The 21,747-nt window shown below is 33.6% G+C and overlaps 4 protein-coding genes across 4 annotated transcripts; 2 read left to right on the top strand and 2 right to left on the bottom strand.

Annotated features, from left to right (window-relative positions):
* Positions 1-1,534: 1,534 nt before the first annotated feature.
* Positions 1,535-3,142, top strand: LOC139432092 (matrix metalloproteinase-16-like). Its single transcript, XM_071200432.1, has one exon. It carries the CDS (start codon positions 1,535-1,537, stop codon positions 3,140-3,142), a length of 1,608 nt encoding a protein of 535 aa, XP_071056533.1.
* A 415-nt stretch (positions 3,143-3,557) lies between these two features.
* On the top strand, positions 3,558-7,529 carry LOC139432091 (uncharacterized). Its single transcript, XM_071200431.1, has one exon. It carries the CDS (start codon positions 3,558-3,560, stop codon positions 7,527-7,529), a length of 3,972 nt encoding a protein of 1,323 aa, XP_071056532.1.
* Positions 7,530-11,703: 4,174 nt separating this feature from the next.
* LOC111422198 (macrophage metalloelastase-like) lies at positions 11,704-13,765 on the bottom strand. Its single transcript, XM_071200430.1, has one exon. The coding sequence runs from the start codon at positions 13,763-13,765 to the stop codon at positions 12,287-12,289; it is 1,479 nt and encodes a 492-aa protein (XP_071056531.1). The 3' UTR covers positions 11,704-12,286.
* Positions 13,766-14,623: 858 nt separating this feature from the next.
* On the bottom strand, positions 14,624-15,856 carry LOC139432090 (uncharacterized). The gene has a single exon (XM_071200429.1). It carries the CDS (start codon positions 15,854-15,856, stop codon positions 14,624-14,626), a length of 1,233 nt encoding a protein of 410 aa, XP_071056530.1.
* Positions 15,857-21,747: the final 5,891 nt, after the last annotated feature.

Below are 21,747 nucleotides of genomic sequence, written 5' to 3'. Positions count from 1 at the left end.
TTGGTTTCTGATCAAATTATACCGTTGACGGATGGAATTCTTATAATTACTGGGGGACGTTAAGGATTGTCACAGGTTGTTATATAAACTGTTTTAGCAGATAAATTTTAACAGGCCGGTTTTAACCGATCTGTTTTATCTGACCAACCGCTTTTATCGGTTGTAACACCGATACTTTTTCAAACTGAAAAGCGGTTGGATGAGTAAAACAGATTGGTTTCTGATCAAATTATACCGTTGACGGATGGAATTCTTATAGTTACTGGGGGACGTTAAGGGTTGTCGCAGGTTGTTATATAAACTGTTTTAACAGATAAATTTTAACAGGCCGGTTTTAACCGATCTGTTTTATCTGACCAACCGCTTTTATCGGTTGTAACACCGATACTTTTTCAAACTGAAAATCGGTTGGATGGGTAAAACAGATTGGTTTCTGATCAAATTATACCGTTGGCGGATGGAATTCTTATAGTTACTGGGGACGCTCTACGGACTGTGGAGGATATGGTTGGAACAAACCCCATTAAAACAAGGAACCATACATCTGAACCTTTGCTTCAAGAGCAATATATAGCAGTAACAACCCCTTTAGAAAAAACAAATTCGAGACTGCATGTATACATATAAACCATTGAGTGGTGAGGTGTCGGTAATCATAAACTAACAGGATATCCACATTGATAAAAAAATGTGGTCAACCACAGAGAAAAACAACTGTGCAGATGCAGGTGCAGGACGTTATAGACAAACAGGATATCCACAATGATAAAATGTGGTTAATCGTGGAAAAAACAACTACCATTGACTATATATATATGTCGTCCATGCTATGCACACACATTAGTTACCATCATGACATTCAGACGTACGGCAGTTGTAGATATTCAAGGTGTTCAAGTCGATTCAGAATTTGAAGCCAGAGAAGTTACTCTCATAGATTTAGACACATCCCACACGTTACATCTACATCTTCAGTCAAGCAAACCATTCCGAGCGCTGAACGAAAAGGACCAGAAGTCTTGTAGATATTTAGAACGACATCATCATCGATTGGGTTTTAACGATGGCTGGATCAGTCAAGGTATGGGTTTGAAGCTGCTCGATGATACCATTTCAAACTATGATCTCATCTATGTGAAGGGGAACCAGAAGGCACATTTTTTGAAAAATCGTCCATGTCATCCAAATCGATGTTGTAGGAATTTAAAGATTATCGACCTATCGCTAGAAAAATGTAATGTAGCCGAAGAGATTAAATTAAATGTTTCGTTAGATGTGTGTTGGTGTCATAACGGGTTCCCAGCCGTATGTTCGCAAAACAACGCATTAATATTAAAAAAATATGTGAACCAATCGAAATTTATGCTGTAAACCAATCAAAATGTATTGTACTGTAAAAAATAAATGTATATATTTTGTAAACTATTGAACTTTCATTCATTCAGTCCTTAACGTCCAACAAGTCAAGATGTACCTCCATATTAATTTTAAATCTATTTACCTGTTGATATATATATTGAAATATATATCTGGAATGTTAAACGACGATACTGATGATATTTATAACCTTCTTGTTAAGTATGGACATATTTCGGCGGTGGACTTTGACGAACAACCCAATTTACATTTAGATCGTCAGGAAATGTTAGCTGAAGGTCTATCTCACTTTCAAAATTACTATCATCTCCCTATAACAGGGGAGGCTGATAACGATACGTTAAAGCTACTGTTAAAACCCCGATGTGGTAATTTGGATGTTTATACAAATTTAAACTATAAACATATAACGCGTAAGTGGAACTTTACTAAAATTAAATGGGGTTTGTTCCAACCATATCATCTACAGTCCGTAGAGCTATTTAGAAAGGCGTTTAACGTTTGGTCTGAGCATATAAATTTACAATTTCAAAAAACTTATCGAGATATTAACATTTTAATCGGGTTTCGAAGTGTGAATCATACACTTATCCAAAATCCTACTATAAATTGCCCCGCTAAATTTGACTGTAAAGGAGGTGTGCTAGCTCACGCAGAGTATCCGAGTATACATAAAGATAAAGTTGAAATTCATATAGACATAGACGAGAATTGGAATTTCACTAATAATAACGAAAATGAAGTCAATTTATTACCAGTTATTATACATGAAATTGGACACTCTTTAGGGTTAGATCATAATAATCGAAATGATTCCGTAATGTATGCATATTATGGTGGAGTTGAAACCTTAAGTCGGCATAACATTGATAATATACAGAGAATCTATGGACGTAAATCACTTGATAAACCTAGTATCTCTACAACAATCTCAATTCCCACTACAAATAGAACTCAAACTTCGACTACAACAAGAACAACAACGAGAACAACAACAGTAAGGCCATCACCATCAACAACAACAACAACAACAACAACAATAAGGTCAACATCAGTTTCAACTGTCAACGTCTCCCATATATGCGATGTGGATGAAAAGTTCACAGCATTTTTAATTTACGATAAAATAGTCTACGTTTTCTTTAAGCAGTGGGTTTGGTTAATTGATCTAAAGACTAAAAAACCGATTCAATCCGAAGCTGTAAACATTTTAGATTGGATACACCCCTTGAGAGGGGTTTTAGACAATAGCGACTATGACTATGTAGTGTCAGTAGATTCAAATGGTCTATTCACATTTATTATCAAAAATGAAATATATATAATTGAAATTAAGAGTTTAACTGTAAGGTATAAATATAGATTTTCTGAAACGGAATTAGGTTTAACTGATGCAAGTAAAATTAGAGGTGTGGTTACCAGTAACTACGGTTTGACATACATCTTTTTCGATAAACATTATATCATTCAGGTAGATGAGTACTTTTACAGAAGAAAAAAGATTATAATGTCTGCAGATGAATTCTTTCCGGGAATTCCAAATAACTTCAGTGGTGTATATAAAACGTCTGATGGTTTATTAAATTTCTTTGTTGGGGATATAATTATCCGTTACAATGAATATTTAAAAGAGGTTGTGAGTAGTTCGGAAAAGAACCTATCTTTATTGGGTATATCTTGTCCCTATAAGTCTTTAATTGATCAACTCAAATATATATTGTCTACAATAATTTCATCAAATATCACAATTCCAGCGGAAAATTAAATATGTTATGTATGTATCAAATGTGATTTAATCTATGTAACGACAAACTTATTTGGGTTCTATGTAAATAAAAATTTTTCCACTTGTTTATACATTTGTGGTTTTTTTGTTTTTCGAAGTAGAATTAATTATTATCTCGTCCAACTGTCATCCGTTTGTGTTTTTTTTTTTGTTTTTTTGAAACTACTATCTGTTTTTCACCGCAATTATCTACAACTTGTTTTATTATTTAAAGACAATAGATATATAAAGGATGCTCTGGTTACCGAAAAGTTAATAGCATTTGTTCTTGATCTCGTAGACACCGTGTTATTTTTTTTTTATTTCCGAAAAGTGAAAAGAAAAAACTCTAAACATGTTTATTTGTGAGTTCTGTCAAGTGTCTTTTACGGTGAAACGTAATCTTGACAGGCATATGCGAGATAAACATGGTAAAACTAATTTCGATTGTACCGTGTGTGGAGGAAAATTTTCAAGACGAGATAACTTGAACGTACATCTGAAACGATCTCATAGGTCATCTATGAAACGTCAAGCACCACCACCACCATTACCATCAACCATCGCACATCGATCAAATCTAGAGATGGAAGTTCCCGGTACATCTACTAAACATCAATCAAATTTGGAGATGGTAGTACCACCACCATTAACATCCCCACCACCACCACCACCACCACCACTAGGTAATAAACGTCATCGATATTCAGCACGTCTAGAGTCCATGATCGAAAACGATGGAAGGGTATGTCAAGTTTGTGGCGATTTACTACCATCACTTATCTCGCTTGAATGCCATCTTAGAACTGAGCATGTTGAAATAATCGATGATAATGTTAAAAAATTTAAGTCTTGCTATAAAAATAGGGTAGTTTGCTATAGAATTGATGGAGCTCAACCTGATGATGATATACCGTCATATCTATTGAAATGTTGTGAAACAGTTAATCGACTGATTGAACAACATCTCAATAGGAATGGTTCGGTAAAAGCTCAGAATGAGTTATTAGCAAATTATATTAAGTCCGGATTTGATGATGATGACGGGAATGAGGAAATTATTATGTCGGAGAAAAATTTTAATACAAAATTTAGAATTATCACTGCCGCCACTGTGTTGAATGAGGTTTATGATGAGATGACTCGGGATATTCTAACTCAAAGCGAAGAGTTTCAGGAGCATGGGTCGGGGTGGGCTTTCCACTCTATATCTCACCTGCTCCTGAACATCAATAAATTTGAGCCCATACCCGGGTCATCATATATTCGTTTACCTCATGATATCGAAAAGAAAAAGGCATGCATCAATATTAAGAACTATGAAGACGATGCATGTCTAGCGTGGTGTTTGATGGCAGCTCTTTATCCCGCAAAACTTCATCAAGACCGGACTTCAAGCTACCCTCACTATAGTGAAACACTTAATTTACAAGGTATTAGATTCCCCATTACTTTTAAAGACATTGTTAAAGTGGAAAAGTTAAATAATTTAAGCATTAATGTGTATGAGTTAGTTAGGAATTCGAATAAGTATACGGTGGAAGGACCAATTTATTTTACCAAACAAAGAGGCGAAATTCATATAAATTTACTCTATTTATATGAAACCGGCGGGAAAAGTCATTTTGTATTAATTAAGAACCTATCCAGGCTTATATCACGTCAGTTTTCACGCCATGAGCATTCTATACACCTTTGTGATGGATGTTTAACCCGATTTCCATCTGCTGAAAAATTAATTACACATCAGAATCACGATTGTAATCATATAAAAACAATTGTTCCCACGATAAATTTAAAATCAAAACCTAATTATTTTGGCTTACACACTACCGAAAATATTTTATCATTTAATAACTATAAATTCACACAGATGGTCCCGTTCGTTATATATGCAGACTTCGAATCGATTCTACAACCCATCGATTTTTGTGAGCCCAATTCATCTAAATCTTTTACCGAAAAAGTTGAGATGCATCAACCCTACAGTTTCGCGTATTATATCGTTTCCACGATTGATAGTAGTTTTAATAAATTTGAAACGTATACAGGACTTGATGCATCTCACGTTTTTATCACAAAATTAATCGATGATGTTAAATCTATTTATAATAAATACTTGAAAACCGTAAAACCAATGATACCTTTAACAACCGATGAGCAACGCAATTTCGATTCAGCTGAAAATTGTTATATTTGTCAAAATCCTTTCACATCTGACCAGGTTAAGGTACGCGATCATTGTCATATTGGTGGTAAATACCGGGGACCCGCCCATGCAAATTGCAATCTAAATTTCAAACTTCCAAATTCTATTCCAATATTCTTTCATAATTTTAGCGGTTATGATTGCCATTTATTTATTAAAGAAATGGCTGATGCTGATGAATATGGACTTGATGTATTGCCGAACAATAAAGAAAAATATATCAGTTTCAGTAAAAGAGTGTTTGTCGATAAATTAATCAATGAAGATAAAACTGTGGAAAATATTTTCTTAAAATTAAGATTTGTTGATTCGTTTAGATTTATGGCATCTTCATTAGACTCTTTAGCCGGTAACCTCGAAATAAATGACTTTATCAATATACGTAAATTCTTTCCACACCCGGAACATTTTAAATTGTTAACGAAAAAGGGCGTATTTCCATATAATTATATAGCCTCTTTCGACAAACTAAAAGATACATCACTACCATCTAAAAGCATGTTTTACAACAAATTAAATTTAGAAGACATAAGCGATGAGCAATATTCGCACGCTCAATGTGTGTGGAAAGAATTTAATTGTCAAAATTTGAAACAATATTCCGACTTGTATTTAAAGACAGATGTTCTTTTATTGACTGATGTATTTGAAAAATTCAGGCAAGTTTGTTTTAAAACTTACGATTTAGATCCCGCGCATTATTATACGGCACCGGGGCTATCTTGGGATGCCATGTTAAAATTCACCAAAATTAAATTAGAATTATTGACGGATATAGATCAAGTTCATTTTATTAAGAAAGGTATCCGTGGAGGTATTTCTCAATGCTCCCTACGGTACGCTAAAGCTAATAATAAATATATGGATAATTATAACCCCAATTTACCATCATCGCATTTAATGTATTGGGACGCGAATAATTTGTATGGATGGGCGATGTCGCAATATTTACCGGTTTCCAGTTTCAAGTGGTTAGATGATACCCAAATTCTAAATTTTAATTTTAATAATATATCAGATACTTCAGATTACGGTTACATTTTAGATGTAGATATCGAATACCCCGAGTATTTGCATGATACGCATAATGATTTACCTTTTTTATGTGAAAACATTTTACCACCTAACGGTAGATGTGAAAGCGATAAAAGATTGATTCCAAATTTATTTAATAAAACAAATTATGTTGTGCATTATAGAAATTTAAAGCAGGCCGTTGCTAACGGTCTTAAAGTTTCTAAAATTAATAGAGTTTTATCGTTCAGACAGTCTATCTGGTTGAAATCTTACATCGATAAGAATACAGCATTACGCCAATACGCTAATAATTCTTTTGAAAAAGATTTTTTCAAGTTAATGAATAATGCGGTTTTTGGTAAAACCATGGAAAATGTAGATAAGCGAGTCGATGTAAGATTAGTGACCAGTTGGGATGATGTTCATACTAGCGAAATTTCCGGTCGTCCTCGTTTAGGAGCTCGGAGTTTAATTGCGAAATTGAATTTTAAAAGCATAAGCATATTCACAGAAACGTTTTCGGCAATTCAAATGGATCGTCTCCATGTCGTTTACGATAAACCTCTATATGTTGGTTTTACGGTTTTAGAATTGTCTAAATTGTTAATGTATAATTTTTATTATGATTTCTTAAAACCAAAGTACGGTGAATCTATTCGCTTATGTTACATGGATACCGATAGCTTCACCGTACTAATTGATTCCGATGATGTTTATAGAGACGTGAAATTGAATTTAGATAAATTTGACACATCGAACTACAGTCCTGATAATCAGTTTGACATACCGTTACATAATAAAGCTGTTTTGGGTAAAATGAAAGACGAGAATTGCGGAAACATAATGGTTGAATTTATCGGTTTGAGGTCTAAAGTGTATGCGAATAGGGTCGCTGATGGTCGGGTTACAAAGAAATCTAAAGGTGTTAAGAAAGCTATTGTTAAACATAACATATCTTTTCAAAATTATTTAGATTGTTTAAATTCAAAATCGGTTTTATTTAAAAAACAAACGTTATTTAGAAGTTTCAATCATAACATATTTACAGCATTACAAAATAAATTGGTTCTATCACCAAATGACTCCAAGCGATATATTTGTAATAATGGAATTAATACATTCGCTTGGGGTCATTATAGTATTAATGACGATAGTACATAGTCTAATTTTAAGTTAATTTATTCGTATTTATTGTAATTTATTGAAAAGTTCTCGATGGTTTAATTGTTTATTCGCTTTACTTTCTGTTTACATCACACTTTAGCTATGGTTCAAATCTCATTGGTAAGTATGTTAATTTACACCATCGAGATTTTTTTTATTGTTTTAATTCAATTGCAGGATTTTAAAGTCTATATACCTAAACGTTATGAAAATGAGACTTTAAAGGACGATACGTTTGCAATTTTAAAATCTTCAATCAATTCTTTGTGAATTTAAGACTAAAAAAAGAATTCATGTATTTGAGCTTTACGGGATGTTGCCCATCGAAATCATATTGAGATTGTGGAGAACATGGTTTACCAACCATTGGGATGTGTTGGGAACACTTAGGATCGATTTATTTTTTATACTGTAAGTAATATCTATTGTTTCTCGAATTTTCCTTTTGATAATTTTATTTTTTTTAATTTTATCAACAGTTGTTATTGGAAATTTGTTTATCTAGAGAGATGTTACTGTGTCTAACCACATTATTTTTTTTGCGGTTACATTATCTCTATCGCCTGGTGCGAAATTTATTCATTCCGAACTTACACTCCAAACTGTTCACTTGAAGTTTATACACCGCTTATTGAAAAGATGGAACATCTAAATCGTTTAGGACAGTGTGAATTTTTACCTAAGAAAAAAGTGAGTGATTTACATTTACATACACCGTATCCAATTGTAGCAGCTAAACGTATTCCAAGCCGAGCTTGGCCTATGGTAATTGTTGAACTGGAAGCTGGATTTATTGTGTTTCTACCTAAACGTATTGCTGAAGTGATTTCCGATGCTGAAATTGTTGAACTACGTGAAATGTGTTTGGTATATCTTGGAGAACTTGAACTTAACAAGACATGTACTGTGCAAAAGATTGAATTTATAAAGAAGAAGAAGAAGAATATTGGTTCAAATGATGAAATTCCATCGGCATCTATTTCTTAAATGTAGTCATTTCAAGTTAATCACAGATTATATTATATATTGGTTTTTTTATATATTATGCTAATATAATTTATTGTTAATTTGAAATGTAATGATTTTTTTTATTTTTAATCCTATATTCCCACCACCACCACCATTTAAGTTTTCAGCTCAAGTTACGCTAATTTACAGTTCAATTCTCAATCATAGCTAGCGTCATTATATTTAAATTTTTCTGTTTAATTTTATAAAAAATTCCTAAATCTAGTACTTACACCACTCAATCATAGGTGGCGCCATTGTATTCAAATTTTTCTATTTAATTTTCTAAAAATCCCTAGATCTCTAGTTACTTTTAATACCAACCTAATTTTTTTTCCCCCAAACTTTAGTTGGTATCCCCCCCTATACCTAATACATTGAGGCGTGACGTCACCGCAGGAGCAGCAGGAGCAACATCCGGTCTAGAACCGGCATTCTTACACTACTATCATTGCTGTTTCTGAGTGCGTTTCGATCATGGATTCACAGGTGATTGATGTTCACGAACTTTCGGATCACTGCCTGACGTTTTGTGAATTAAAATTGAAGGCTGAGGTGCAACTTGGGAAGCCAGTGTCGTTTCGTTCGTATAGACTCTTCGACTATGAATTATTTTCTCGGGATTTAGCCAACATTGATTGGCATTTAATATTTCACATGGATAGTGTGGATGATATGGTCGATTTCCTAAGCTGTAATATCTCCAATCTTTTCGATATACATGCGCCAATTTGTACAATTATTCCTAGACAGTCTAGTCCGTGGATTACCAATAATGTGAAATTGATGATGTCGTTGCGTGACAAAGCTTTAAATAAATTTAAACGCACTAATCATGTAGCTCACTGGGACTATTATAAGCAATTACGGAATTATACGACTAATGCAATTAAGTGTGAAAAAAGAGCTTACTTAACTGAGCAAATGAGAACTGGGAGCACTCAAAATTTGTGGAGGGAGCTGCGCAAGTTGAATATTTACAATAAAAAAAAGCCCTGCCTACCGACGAGTCTGAGAGATGTTGAAGCTTTGAATGGGTACTTTTCTTCGATTTCGGGACGATCTGCGGAGGTCGACCCGGACGTGCACAACTTTTATGCTAATAATGTCAGACCTGGTGTGAAAAATTTCTTTTTCCAAAAAGTAAATGAATCTAAGATCAATATTATCTTGACGAAGATGTCGAGTCAAGTGGTGGGGATTGATGGTATAAGCCTTAGCATGTTGGCTTTCTGTTGTCCACACATAACTCCCTACCTCCTGCATCTAATTAACTTTTGTTTAGAGTTTGGTGTCTTTCCTGAGAAATGGAAATCTGCCAAAGTTGTTCCTATACCTAAGTCATCGACTGCTTCTTCCTTCTCGGATGTGAGGCCAATTAGTATCTTAAGTACTTTGTCGGGAATTTTGGAAAGGGTCGTGGCGGAACAAATACGTGAGCACTTGAAACGGTTTCATATTCTGCCCTCCATCCAATCAGGATTTAGGCCTGGGTATAGTTGTGCAACCGCACTTTCGACAATTATTGATGATGTTATGTCTGCAACGGACAATGGCGCGGCTACTGTTTTGGTTTTACTTGACTTCTCTAAAGCGTTTGACACTATTAATCATCAACTTCTCTTAGCAATTCTTCATTATATTGGGTTCAATAATACAGCCTTAAATTTTTTTAATAATTATCTGTGCGGGAGAAGTCAGTATGTGGTTATTGATAATGATGTGTCGGATCCTGCCGTATTGAGGTCTGGTGTGCCGCAGGGCTCTACATTGGGTCCCCTTTTGTTCACTATCTATACGTCTCAAATGTTGATTTTTGACCGCTTTTGCTCAAAATTTCATATCTATGCGGATGACACACAACTTTACCACAGCTTTAGCTCAAATAATGTGCTAGAGTCTGTTGCAGATGTAAACAATGATCTAGATAAATTTTTAAATATTACTAAGAAACATGGTCTTTTGTTAAATGGGAATAAATCGGTCTATATGGTATTCAGGGGTAGGGAATCCAAAGCGCTTGTCAGCAATATGGCCCATATCTTTATAGATGGAATTGAATTGGAGAGGAAGGTCTGTGTCAAGGATCTTGGTCTTTACATTGACGACAGCTTAAGGTTTACACGTAACACAAGTGAACTAATCAGGCGTGCTTACGCAAAATTGAAAATGCTGTTTGCTCATAGGCAAGTCTTGAACGCCGATATTAAAAAGAATCTTTGCGAGTCTGTAATTTTATCCAACTTTACATACTGTGACACAATTTACGGCCACTGCCTGTTGACTGATGATGCGCGGCGTATTCAGGTAGTTCAGAATTCTTGTATTCGTTTTATATTTGGTATACGCCGACGTCAGAGAGTATCGTATAAGCTGGGGGAGTTGAGGTGGCTGAGTATGTCGAGTCGTCGTCGGTTACACTTTGGTTGTTTTCTTTATAAAGTTGTGTCAAGTAAGCTACCACCTTACCTCACCAACAAAATTACTTACAGAACGGACATTCATAATATTAATGTACGGCGTAAGGACCTCATTGACATTCCTCGTCACCGTACCCAATTGTTCAGAGGTCTTTTAGTTATAACGCGGCATGTATTTTGAATAAGTACAGTCTGCTTTTTGCTCAACCATCGTTTCGCACTTTTAAAGAGTCTTTGCGTCTTAAATTGCTTAATGACTAGCGCGTCGTTCTACCTTCAACTCGAATTAGTGTATATATATATATTTTTTTTCTTTTTAGTTTGTTGGGGACATTTATTAATTTTTATTTGTTTAGGCTCTTCATTTTTTATATTTTTTTCGTTTTTTACTTATCGGCCACGATAATTGTTTTCAGGTTGAAATTAATTTTGATTTGTTATTACTTTATTTTGTTTTTTTTATATATTTCTTTTTTTTTGTGTATGGGATTTCCAGGAAGACCAGGACGCCATAATTTGGCTTACTGATGGAAATACCCTTTGGCAAACTCTATACTTAGTTATTTTAATGTATTACCTATATTGTATTGTTATGCCAATAAACTATTATTATTATTTATTATTATTAAAGTGAATTGAAAGTCATGAATTTACGTTTTAAATATTTATTATCAAAGCAAAGTCACCACAAAGTTGCTTACGTAAGTAACTTTTAAAATAAATTTATTTAAATGAGATTTTTAACATAATATTTATTTAATATACTTAATCTATATGAAATTAAACAATCTAAATATAAAATATAATGAACTTCCGACATAACAATTACAATAGGTATCAAATTTCCATCAACATCGAAGTCTTCACATCTAATACATAGTACGTTCTCACTCACGCGGGTAATATTTAAAATTCCTTCTGCTAAAGGTATTGTGTAACTTGAAATCACCTCCTTGTCGAAATAAAATTGTTTGAATATATAAATTAAATGATCCCAATCTTCATGGTGAAGACAAATTTTGTTTAACTCGTCATTCCATGATTTAAAAATTAACTCTACACATGGTATAAAGCCTCTAATAACACTAATACCAACTTTACTGTTAAATTCACCTACAGAAAATACACTTTCATCAATAAGTTTAATTTCTTTCTTTAGATCCTCTTTGAATTTTATCCACAGTTTGTCAATTAATTCCCAAAAATCTAAACTTACACCGTCGACACTCATGTTTCAGAGGATGTTATATACTAGTTAAAATGAAATTTACACATAAACATGTACCCTATATCTAATATTAAATAAGAATGGGGGATTTTACAACTTTACCAAGGTACAGATATTTTAGATGATGAACTTATTTTTGATAATAGAAATTTTAGTTGATCTATTATAGATGTATAGGGACAAGATATACCTAATATTGATAGACTTTTATCTACGGTATCCACAGTCTCTCTTAAATATTCATTATATCGAACTATTTTATTACCAACAAAAAAATTCAATAAACCATCTGAAGATTTATAAACACCATCAAAATGACTCGGTATCCCTGGAAACTCATCAGCAACTGACGTTATAAGTTGTCGTGTTTTAACATATTGATAATCCACTTGAACAGCATAGACACCATCGAAGAATATAAAAGGTGATCCGTAATTACTTGTCACAACTCCTGTAATATTAGTATGATTGTTAAATCCCAAACCAGTTGCTTCAAAATCCCATTTGTGACGTATCGACATACTCCTAAGTTCAATGATATAAATTGAATGATTTATAATAACTATAAGGTTATCATTAGAACCAAAAGAAACCTTATAATTATAATTCGTAGCTTCTAAAACACCTCTCAAAGGTTTTAACCAATCAATTATGTTTATAGGTGTAGAACGAACTGGCATTTTAGATTTTAAATCAATTGACCAAACCCATTGTTTATAAAGTATATACATTATTTTTTTATATATTAATAATCCTGAAAACTTGTCATCAATATCACAGATGTGAGATAAGGCGAAGGGAGCTATAGTTTCATGGGATGTAGTTTCAATTTTAGACGTAGATTTTAACGTTGTGGTTTCAATTTTGGGTGTAGGTTTTGACGTAGTAGTAGATACTTTATGTGTGTAAGTTGAATTCCCATAAATTTTCTGTATTGCATGAATGTCATTCTGACTTAATGTAAAATTTTCAATATGAAGGAATCCATAACTGGGAAACATGATAGAATCAAACTCATTATTATGATCTAATCCTAATGCGTGCCCTATTTCATGTACCAAAACTAGGAATAGATTAGTTTTGCCTGACAATGTGGTAGTAGTTAAATCCCAATCTTCATCTTTATCTAAATGAATTTCAACTGCGTTTTTGTTAATGTCAGGATAATCGGCATGCCCAAGAATTCCTCCCATACCATCGAAGCAACCTAAACATGATGCTTTATCATTTCTAATAAGTTCATGTTTCCCCGATTTAAAAGCGATCAAAATGTTAGGGTCTGATATTACTCTCCTAAAATGTAAATTTACGTGTTTAGACCAAACGTTAAACGCTTTTTGCACAATCGCGGTAAGACCGTTTGGATGATGGTCGCCGTATATACCCCATTTAATATTTAATGAACTCCATTTTCGGTTTTGAGTATCTGATTTCAGAAAGTCGAAAGAATCCTCATTACCACATCTAGGCTTACCAAGTAAATCTACGGTTCTAAAGTCTATTTTACCGGTCACTGGAAGATTAAATGATTTTTGAAACCGAGATATACCTTCATTCAATAAGCTGTTGGTCCGCATTTAAATCACTTTGACTCGCATTAGTTTCTCGTTCGATATACCCATATTTATCGAGAAGCATATAAATTTCTTCATCACGTTCACTTATCGTTCCCAATGTATCTGTCCGCATACAAGTCCAGAGAAAGATAGTTATTGCTTTCATGATTCGTGAATTTACGTCTACACTGTATGATAGTTTACAACTAAATGATTAAATGTGAATTAGGTGTTGATTATTATAAAACGACAACCAACTTTATAAAAATTTATTTATTTACTATTTTATATTAAATAAGAATGGGGGATTAAATAACTTAATTTTGTTTACATAAAAATTTTTTTAACATTAAAACATTGTTCTGTGAACATACTGCTGAAGAGCCGATATGAAACCAACACTGATTGAAGGTTGAATTTAATTTAGTCTCATCCTCTTCCTTAAATTCTAATGCAATATCCGTTATTATTGATTTATTATGGTTATGTGTTTCCAAAAACTGCTTCTTTTGATTCCCCTTAACAAAAATTTGATCGTAGGAAGAAATTAAGTGATCAATTACATTTAGGCCTTCAGATTGATTTATCCACCCATCGTTATATAACAACCTGTGATGGTTGTGTTCCAAATATCTTACTGTCTTCCGATCTTGAACATTTAATCGTTGGAATGGTATACTAGGCTTAAGGTGTAAATGTATAATGTAGTCGGTGGTGGTGATGTCCAGAAGAGTAAATTCCTTAACTTCGAATTTAGAGTTGACGTAAAACCCTTGAACGTCTACAACCGCACTTCTGAACTTCATATTGAAATCTAATATGTATATGAACTCATGTTGGAATTTATAAATACCTCCCCACTCAAACTCGTGTTGGAATTTAATTTATAATTATAGATACCCCACCACTCAAAGGTTTGTATGTGTACATGGATTCTTGAAGTAGTATATAGTACGCTTGTGTATCAGGTAGAAAATCTTTACTGCTTTGTATTTCGATACGCACCTCACATGATGCGGATGGAGCGGCTTCTTCATCGTTATTCTTAGTGGTATCCACCACGAATAAAGGTCTCTTTTTAAAGCTTGCGAAATCCATAATCGGTTGTTTTCGAGATGTTTCCCAAATATACGGTTGAAATTCAGTAAACATTTTATATAGTTCAACATAATTTTCTTTTGCAAACTCCAAATTCATCGACTCAAATGGATAGCAGTATGAGTCTAGATATACTTTAAGATCTATAATGTTCAAGTGATCGAAAAGTGTACAATCAGAAGTCGGTTGATCCTTTCGATTGGTTTGGAATGCGACTATAACATATTGAGGTCTACCTCTGTTAGTTGTTGACGTGACCGACCAAATCTCCTTATTTCCCTTTCTCATTGAAGGTAGTTCATAAAAAGACCATTTTCGAAACGGTACGGGAACGTTTGAATTTTTATTTAAACCATATAATAGCTTCATCTTTATTGATGGACTGGGGTACACATGTTTCGCTAACAATGTAACCGTTTTTACGGTAAACTCTGCGATGCTAGGATCAGCTTTAGATATTGATTTACAACAATTGGAGTCAGTACGACTTCTAACAAATCTAAATTTGAAGCGACCTCTTATAACGTGATTATAGTCTCTAAATAATCCGAAAATATGACTTAAAGGGATTTGAAACATGAAATCTTTGTTTACACTCACTGTGGGCAAATTTCCTTCGGATGGCCATTTTAAACCAGCTATTTCTAAAGATTTACATTCCACTTCGTTTTGCTGAAGTAGAGTTCGAATGAGGGATGTTAAACCCGGTTCACGTACTCGCTCGATTTCAGTACCATTATGCTCAAATGCGATATACTCAAATAGAAATGTCGGTAAGTTGTGTGTTAGTTGGCTGGTATCAGTTGGATCGTTTAATTTTTCTTTATAATCCCCCTCAATACGTATATAACTTTCGAAGAATGAAAATAGAACATCTTCTTGGTTTAGTTCAATGGTGAATATATCATTGTTTTGAAAAGAATTTGTGGATGGATGATAACTATGCACTTCTTCTCGAGCGATAGAATTATCCACGATGGGTTCGCGGTATATATTTAACTTTTGTGTGGACATGATAACCTAATTGCTTGAGGAAACGTCTGTTGTCCGCTCGCAATGAAGTCTTTCTGTTAACTGATCTATACGTTCTCTTTCCAGCTGAGTTATAATGTTTTCTTTTTATAGATGATGATTGAGGATGGGCTTTTAATCGGAACAACAGTCCCATTATGAAGTTCGTTTTAGTTCTAATCTAATAACTATTTCTTCTCCACGAAAGTTAACCAATTTACCACGCTGATCGAGTAATTTGAGTGTAATGTTTGTTATCGGACGATCGGTGTCGACTGGTAAATAAATGGGGTTCCTTGGTTCTATATTTATACTGAAACCTGGATCTACGGTTGGAGCGAATTCATATAAGGTGTGCGATAATTTATTATTGTAATACGAGCCAGAAATTATATTACATTCTACTCGAACGGATGTTACACGTATTATATTTACCGGAAGATCTGATTTATGTTTTTGTTTACGATTGGAAAAACCCAATATAGAAGCTATAGTATTTGGTTGGGTGAAATCTATCTCAAAATAATCGCTTTTTATTTCACACTGTAAGGTGTTATTGTTAGCCTTGAGTGAAAAAAATTTTTGAGGATCATCAACCGTATTCAATCCGATGCGGTGTAAAATCTGTTTTTGTAAAAAAAGTTCAATGTCCGTTATTTCATATGCGCCAGTAGGAATTTTGATTTCTTCCTACATTACCGATCCCGTCGATATAACCGATTGTCGCCCTTTGTTTATAGCAAATTTTTCGGTAAAGTAAAATTTATCATTAACTCCTCGTTCAATGTTTGGTATACTGTTATACGTATAGAATCCAATAAGACCCAGTGAGTAACTTGAGTTAGGATCTAATTCTATAGGCGGATAATAGTCTTCAGAAATTTCGCTCTTTGTACTAACCAGTGTGAACGTCTGAGACATTTTCACTCAAATGAGCTATTTCTTGTCTTTAGTAGGAAATTTATACATAAGTGACCGCAGTTATACGAGTTATCCTTTTGAAAATCATCATGGTTATACTCAATTTGACAATTTTTAAAGTATTTTAAAAGTTCCTTAGGTGGTTTTAGATCTCCGTAACTATCGAAATATAATACTCTATTACCAAATTTTTTATAGGCTACCCAATGGGTTCCGCTACCTCGTTGATTATCTAAGTTTACAACAGCTGATTCATAATGTTTAGGACCTGCTATGGGAAGTTCGTTTCGCATATACACTCCACGGAAATTTGGAATTTTGAGTGTTTTAGCGTATTTTATTATATCGAGATTTGTAAGAGGTCTATTAGGTAGCCTAGTTAAAAGTTTTTTTGTTGCTTTTTACTTAAATATAAACCCAATCCTTTTTTATACTTTTTAATATAAAGTCCGCTTCCGGTTTTACTAACCGCGATAGATTCCATCGCCTTATTATGACGTTCAGCTTCTTGTAATTTTTCTTTAGCTTCTTGACCGCTCTTTACTGCACGATACACGCCGGCCGCGCTGCCCGATAACGCTCCGAGAGCTGAAAGACCGGCGAATATAGCTGGTAGTATCGGTAGTATACCTCCTCTTATAATAGGTAATGAGATTGTACGTGGAATTTTAACTTTTCTCTTTCCACCCACAGATTTAACGGCTATACGTGCGTGTTTCAAAGCTAGTCGAGCCGCTTCTCGTAAATTATCTGTTGTTTTAGGTAAATCTTTAGCGATTTGCTTTACCAACACGCTTTTAAATGCTATCGATTTATTTTTTTTTATCTTTTAATTTACCACCTTTTTTAATTCTTTTTTGTCCCTCATGACCCATCCCTAATTTCCGTTTAACTTTCATAGCGTTTGTAACTAACCAAGCTGAAGTTTTTTCCCCAATTGTCGAATCTTTCGCTTTCACTCTTTCCCAAGCGTTATCCTCCAAACGTCTATCAGCCTCGTGACGTTGTTTTAAAGATGTATTTTCTGAGTACGCTATATCGTGTTCTCTACAAGCCCGATCTAATGGATTTATTCCTTTATCACCTCTAGCCAAACGCTTCTTTAATTTTGTTCCGGGTCCGCAAAATTGATAGCCTGGAACGTGTAACTCAACAGGTAGTTTATTGATAAGTGTGTTAAGTATTCCGCTTCCTCCCACTGTCGTAGATGTACTATCTCGAATGAACGGCATACTCAACTAAGTATAGTTCACGTTTTCACATCTATTATATAGCATCTGTACATGAAGATTAAAACTCATTTTACTATCATAATGCGTGTAGTGCAACATCCATCTCTCACAATGTCATTAACCGATCTCGATCGGTTGATGATGACGACGAAGATGATAACAACACGTAGACATGGTGACCTCATACCGAACAGTATACGAGCAATAGTGTGCGGGCCGAGTGGATGTGGGAAAACCAATTTGATGTTAAATCTCATTTTCGATAAAAATGGTTTAACTTTTGAAAATATTTATCTATACTCAAAATCCTTACATCAACCGAAATGTAAATTTTTAGAGATGATTATGAAACAATTACCTGAACTAGGATTTTATCGATTTACGGATAATGATGCGGTTATAGATCCATCTAAAGCTAAACAAAACTCAATTTTCATATTTGATGATGTAGCATGTGATAAACAGGATAAGATTCGATCATTTTTCTGTATGGGGCGACATAAAAATATTGATTCGTTCTACCTCACGCAAATCTATACACGAATACCTAAACACCTAATTCGAGATAATGCAAAGGTCCTAATTCTATTCAAACAGGATGAGGTTAATTTAAAACATGTGTATGATGAACACGTTAACACTGATATGAAGTTTGATGTTTTCAAGGAAGCTTGTAAGCGGTGTTGGAATCATGATAAATATAACCCTCTGATTATTATGAAAGATTTTGAATTAAAAGATGGAAGGTATCGTATAGGAATGGATAAATTTATTTACCCAGACTAAATCATTACATTGTTATCTAGTATTTGCGAAAGTAAACATGTCACATGGTGATGAAATGGCTAAGCGTTCCATTCGTGAAAGAGATAAAGCTATAATTAACATAACAAATACTATTAAGAAAAAATATTTGGCGCTTAAACTCGGTCGAGAAAACGATGATCGTCTTATCGCTAAACTCCATCAGCCTTTAAGCGATTCATTGAAAGATATAACTAATAAATTAAGTGACGCGAAATCTTCCTCTTCTTCTGTACATTATCACCACCATTATCCGCATTCTGATGATACTGCTGTGGGTGTAAAAAAAAATTTGATGAAACTGATTTTAAAACTCCAGGATTTAGGAAAAAATTAACATTTCCTGAAAGCGATGATGAACATAAAACGCCGGATGTAAAACAAAAATTGAAGGTGGAGGATTTACCTATAGAAAATCTACCGTTACAAATTCGGGATTTATATTATACGTTTGGTAAAAGAGGGGAAATTGATGAGAGAATGGGTATACGTTATGATCCTGATGAAAACGATTGGATGATTGGATCGAAGACTGTTCAATTTAAACCTTCCCATATTATCCTTGGAGGGGAAAAACGTATTCAAAACACTCCGTGTTTATATGAACTTATACAGTTAAAACGACCTACAAATTATACTGAAGAAGATCTACAACGCTACAAATCTATTCTAGAGTATGCGGGTGCACATAAGCGGAATTTTACGGGTCAAATAGTTGGGAATAAATCGTACAAGTATACTAAAATTATTAAACCTTTATTTACATCTCATAAATCAGGAGGTGGATTAATATCCGGAAGACATCTTGAAGTGAACTCTAAAATCGTTGAGTATAAATACTGGGATGATGTTAATGAGTTAGTAGATCGATTGAGATTATTGTACGCATCACATGCGGCAGGAAATAATTCCCATATCAATGAAATTACATCCATTATAGAAGAACTGAAAAAGAGCGGTGTTATATCATAATAAAAAATAGCAATTTATGTGTACTAATGAACAGTGGGTCAAGCGTTAGTGGTGCGAGCATTGATAAGTTTGGTCCCACATTTCGTTCTTCACGGAATAGACCATTGAGTGATGAGAATATAACCACATTTCAACGAAGTATTGGAATACCTTTAACCATAGATGGTGATTATGATATTCAGGGACGTAAACTATCTAACGTTCAACAACCGACGGATGAAAACGATTGTGCGATAAAAATTTACGTAGACGAAATTTGTGAAAAATTGAAAGCTACAATCTTAAACGAAATTAACGTCATAATAGCGGAAGTTAGATTAAATCAATCGGATATATCGTCTCTACAAGGATCTTACAAAAGAATCGAGCAAAAACTTAAAGAAGACATTACAAAAATTAACGCGGGAATCCTATTAAACGAACAGCAAACTTCAGCTCTAAAAAGTTCATTCATTTCTAATTTAAATACAATTGATATACTCACAACCAATCTACAGAATGGAATACAGGATGTTGCAAATCGTATGCATGATATAGAAAACAGTATAAATTCCCGACGCATTAGAGAAAAAAGTTATACCTAATCCATAAGCGTAAGAATGCAGGTATCGAAAGCGAAACAAACTATAGTTGAAGAACTTCATCGGCCTGCTAGACGTTTATTTTCCAGACGAAGAACTATATTGAAGGGGATTGATGATTTATGGCAAGCTGATCTTATTGAAATGATTGAATTTAGTAAATTCAATGTCGGACATAAGTACATATTAGTGGTTATCGATTGTTTTTCGAAGTATCTCTGGATGCGTCCGTTAAAAAATAAATCTTCAACGGATGTAACACACGCATTACGTTCAGTTCTCTCTGAAGGTCGTCTACCTAAAAATCTAAAAACAGATCCAGGAAAAGAATTTTACAATACTCACTTCAAAAAGTTGATGATGGAATTTAAAATTAATCATTATTCAACCTATAGTGTAATGAAGGCTTCAATGGCTGAACGCGTAATTAGAACGGTAAAACAAAAGTTGTATAAAATGTTTAGTCTTTACGGAAATCATAAATGGTTACACTTATTAGATACTATCACAACTCAATATAACAATTCAAAGCATTCGACCACAAAAATGAAACCATCTCAAATAAATTCAAAATCTGTAGAAAATAAACTTCTCAATACGGTGTACAATCATATTAAAATTGCTGGTAAGGGAAACTTTAAAGTTGGAGATGTAGTTCGCATTAGCAAGCATAAACACGTTTTCGATAAAGGATATTTACCCAACTGGACCACCGAGCTATTTAAAATAGTTAAAAGACAAATTACGAATCCAATTTCTTATTTATTAGAGGATATGAATGGTCAACCTATTAAAGGAGCTTTTTATGAATTTGAACTCCAAAAATCCAAACAACCTGATGTATATCTTGTTGAAAAAGTGTTGAAGAGGAGAAAGAATGAAGTGTACGTCAAATGGTTAGGATTCGATTCATCGCATAATAGCTGGATTTTTAGAGATAATATTGTTTAAATTTTACATTGTTATTTTGTAAATAAAATTGTTGTGTTTATGTTGTTGTAAATAAAGGTTCATTTTGTAAATAAAATTGTTGTGTTTATGCTGTTGTAAATAAATCGTATCCCATATATTACCATAAGGAAAACTTCTACACGTCTTGCAATAAATAAAAATTAAAAGCATGCTTACATAAACAGTATCCCATAATATATAAAGAGGAAAAAATGCAGTTGGATATCATATAGTTCTGAATATTACACATATCACAATTAAATTATTTTTTTAGTTACCCCTCAATAAACGTCTAATTTACGTCTAAATTTATTGTAATTTTAATTTATTAAATATGTATTTTTCTATTATTTTATTGTTTAATATTTTCCGTTTCTGTTATATACGGAAAACTCCCACTCTTCTTACAATCGATATTAATTAAAAAAACTGT

This window comes from Onthophagus taurus, chromosome 11 (genome assembly GCF_036711975.1).
Source record: "Onthophagus taurus isolate NC chromosome 11, IU_Otau_3.0, whole genome shotgun sequence".
Lineage (NCBI taxonomy): Eukaryota > Metazoa > Arthropoda > Insecta > Coleoptera > Scarabaeidae > Onthophagus > Onthophagus taurus.
Note: the sequence above shows the minus strand (reverse complement) of the source record. Positions and strands in the feature narration are given on the sequence as shown.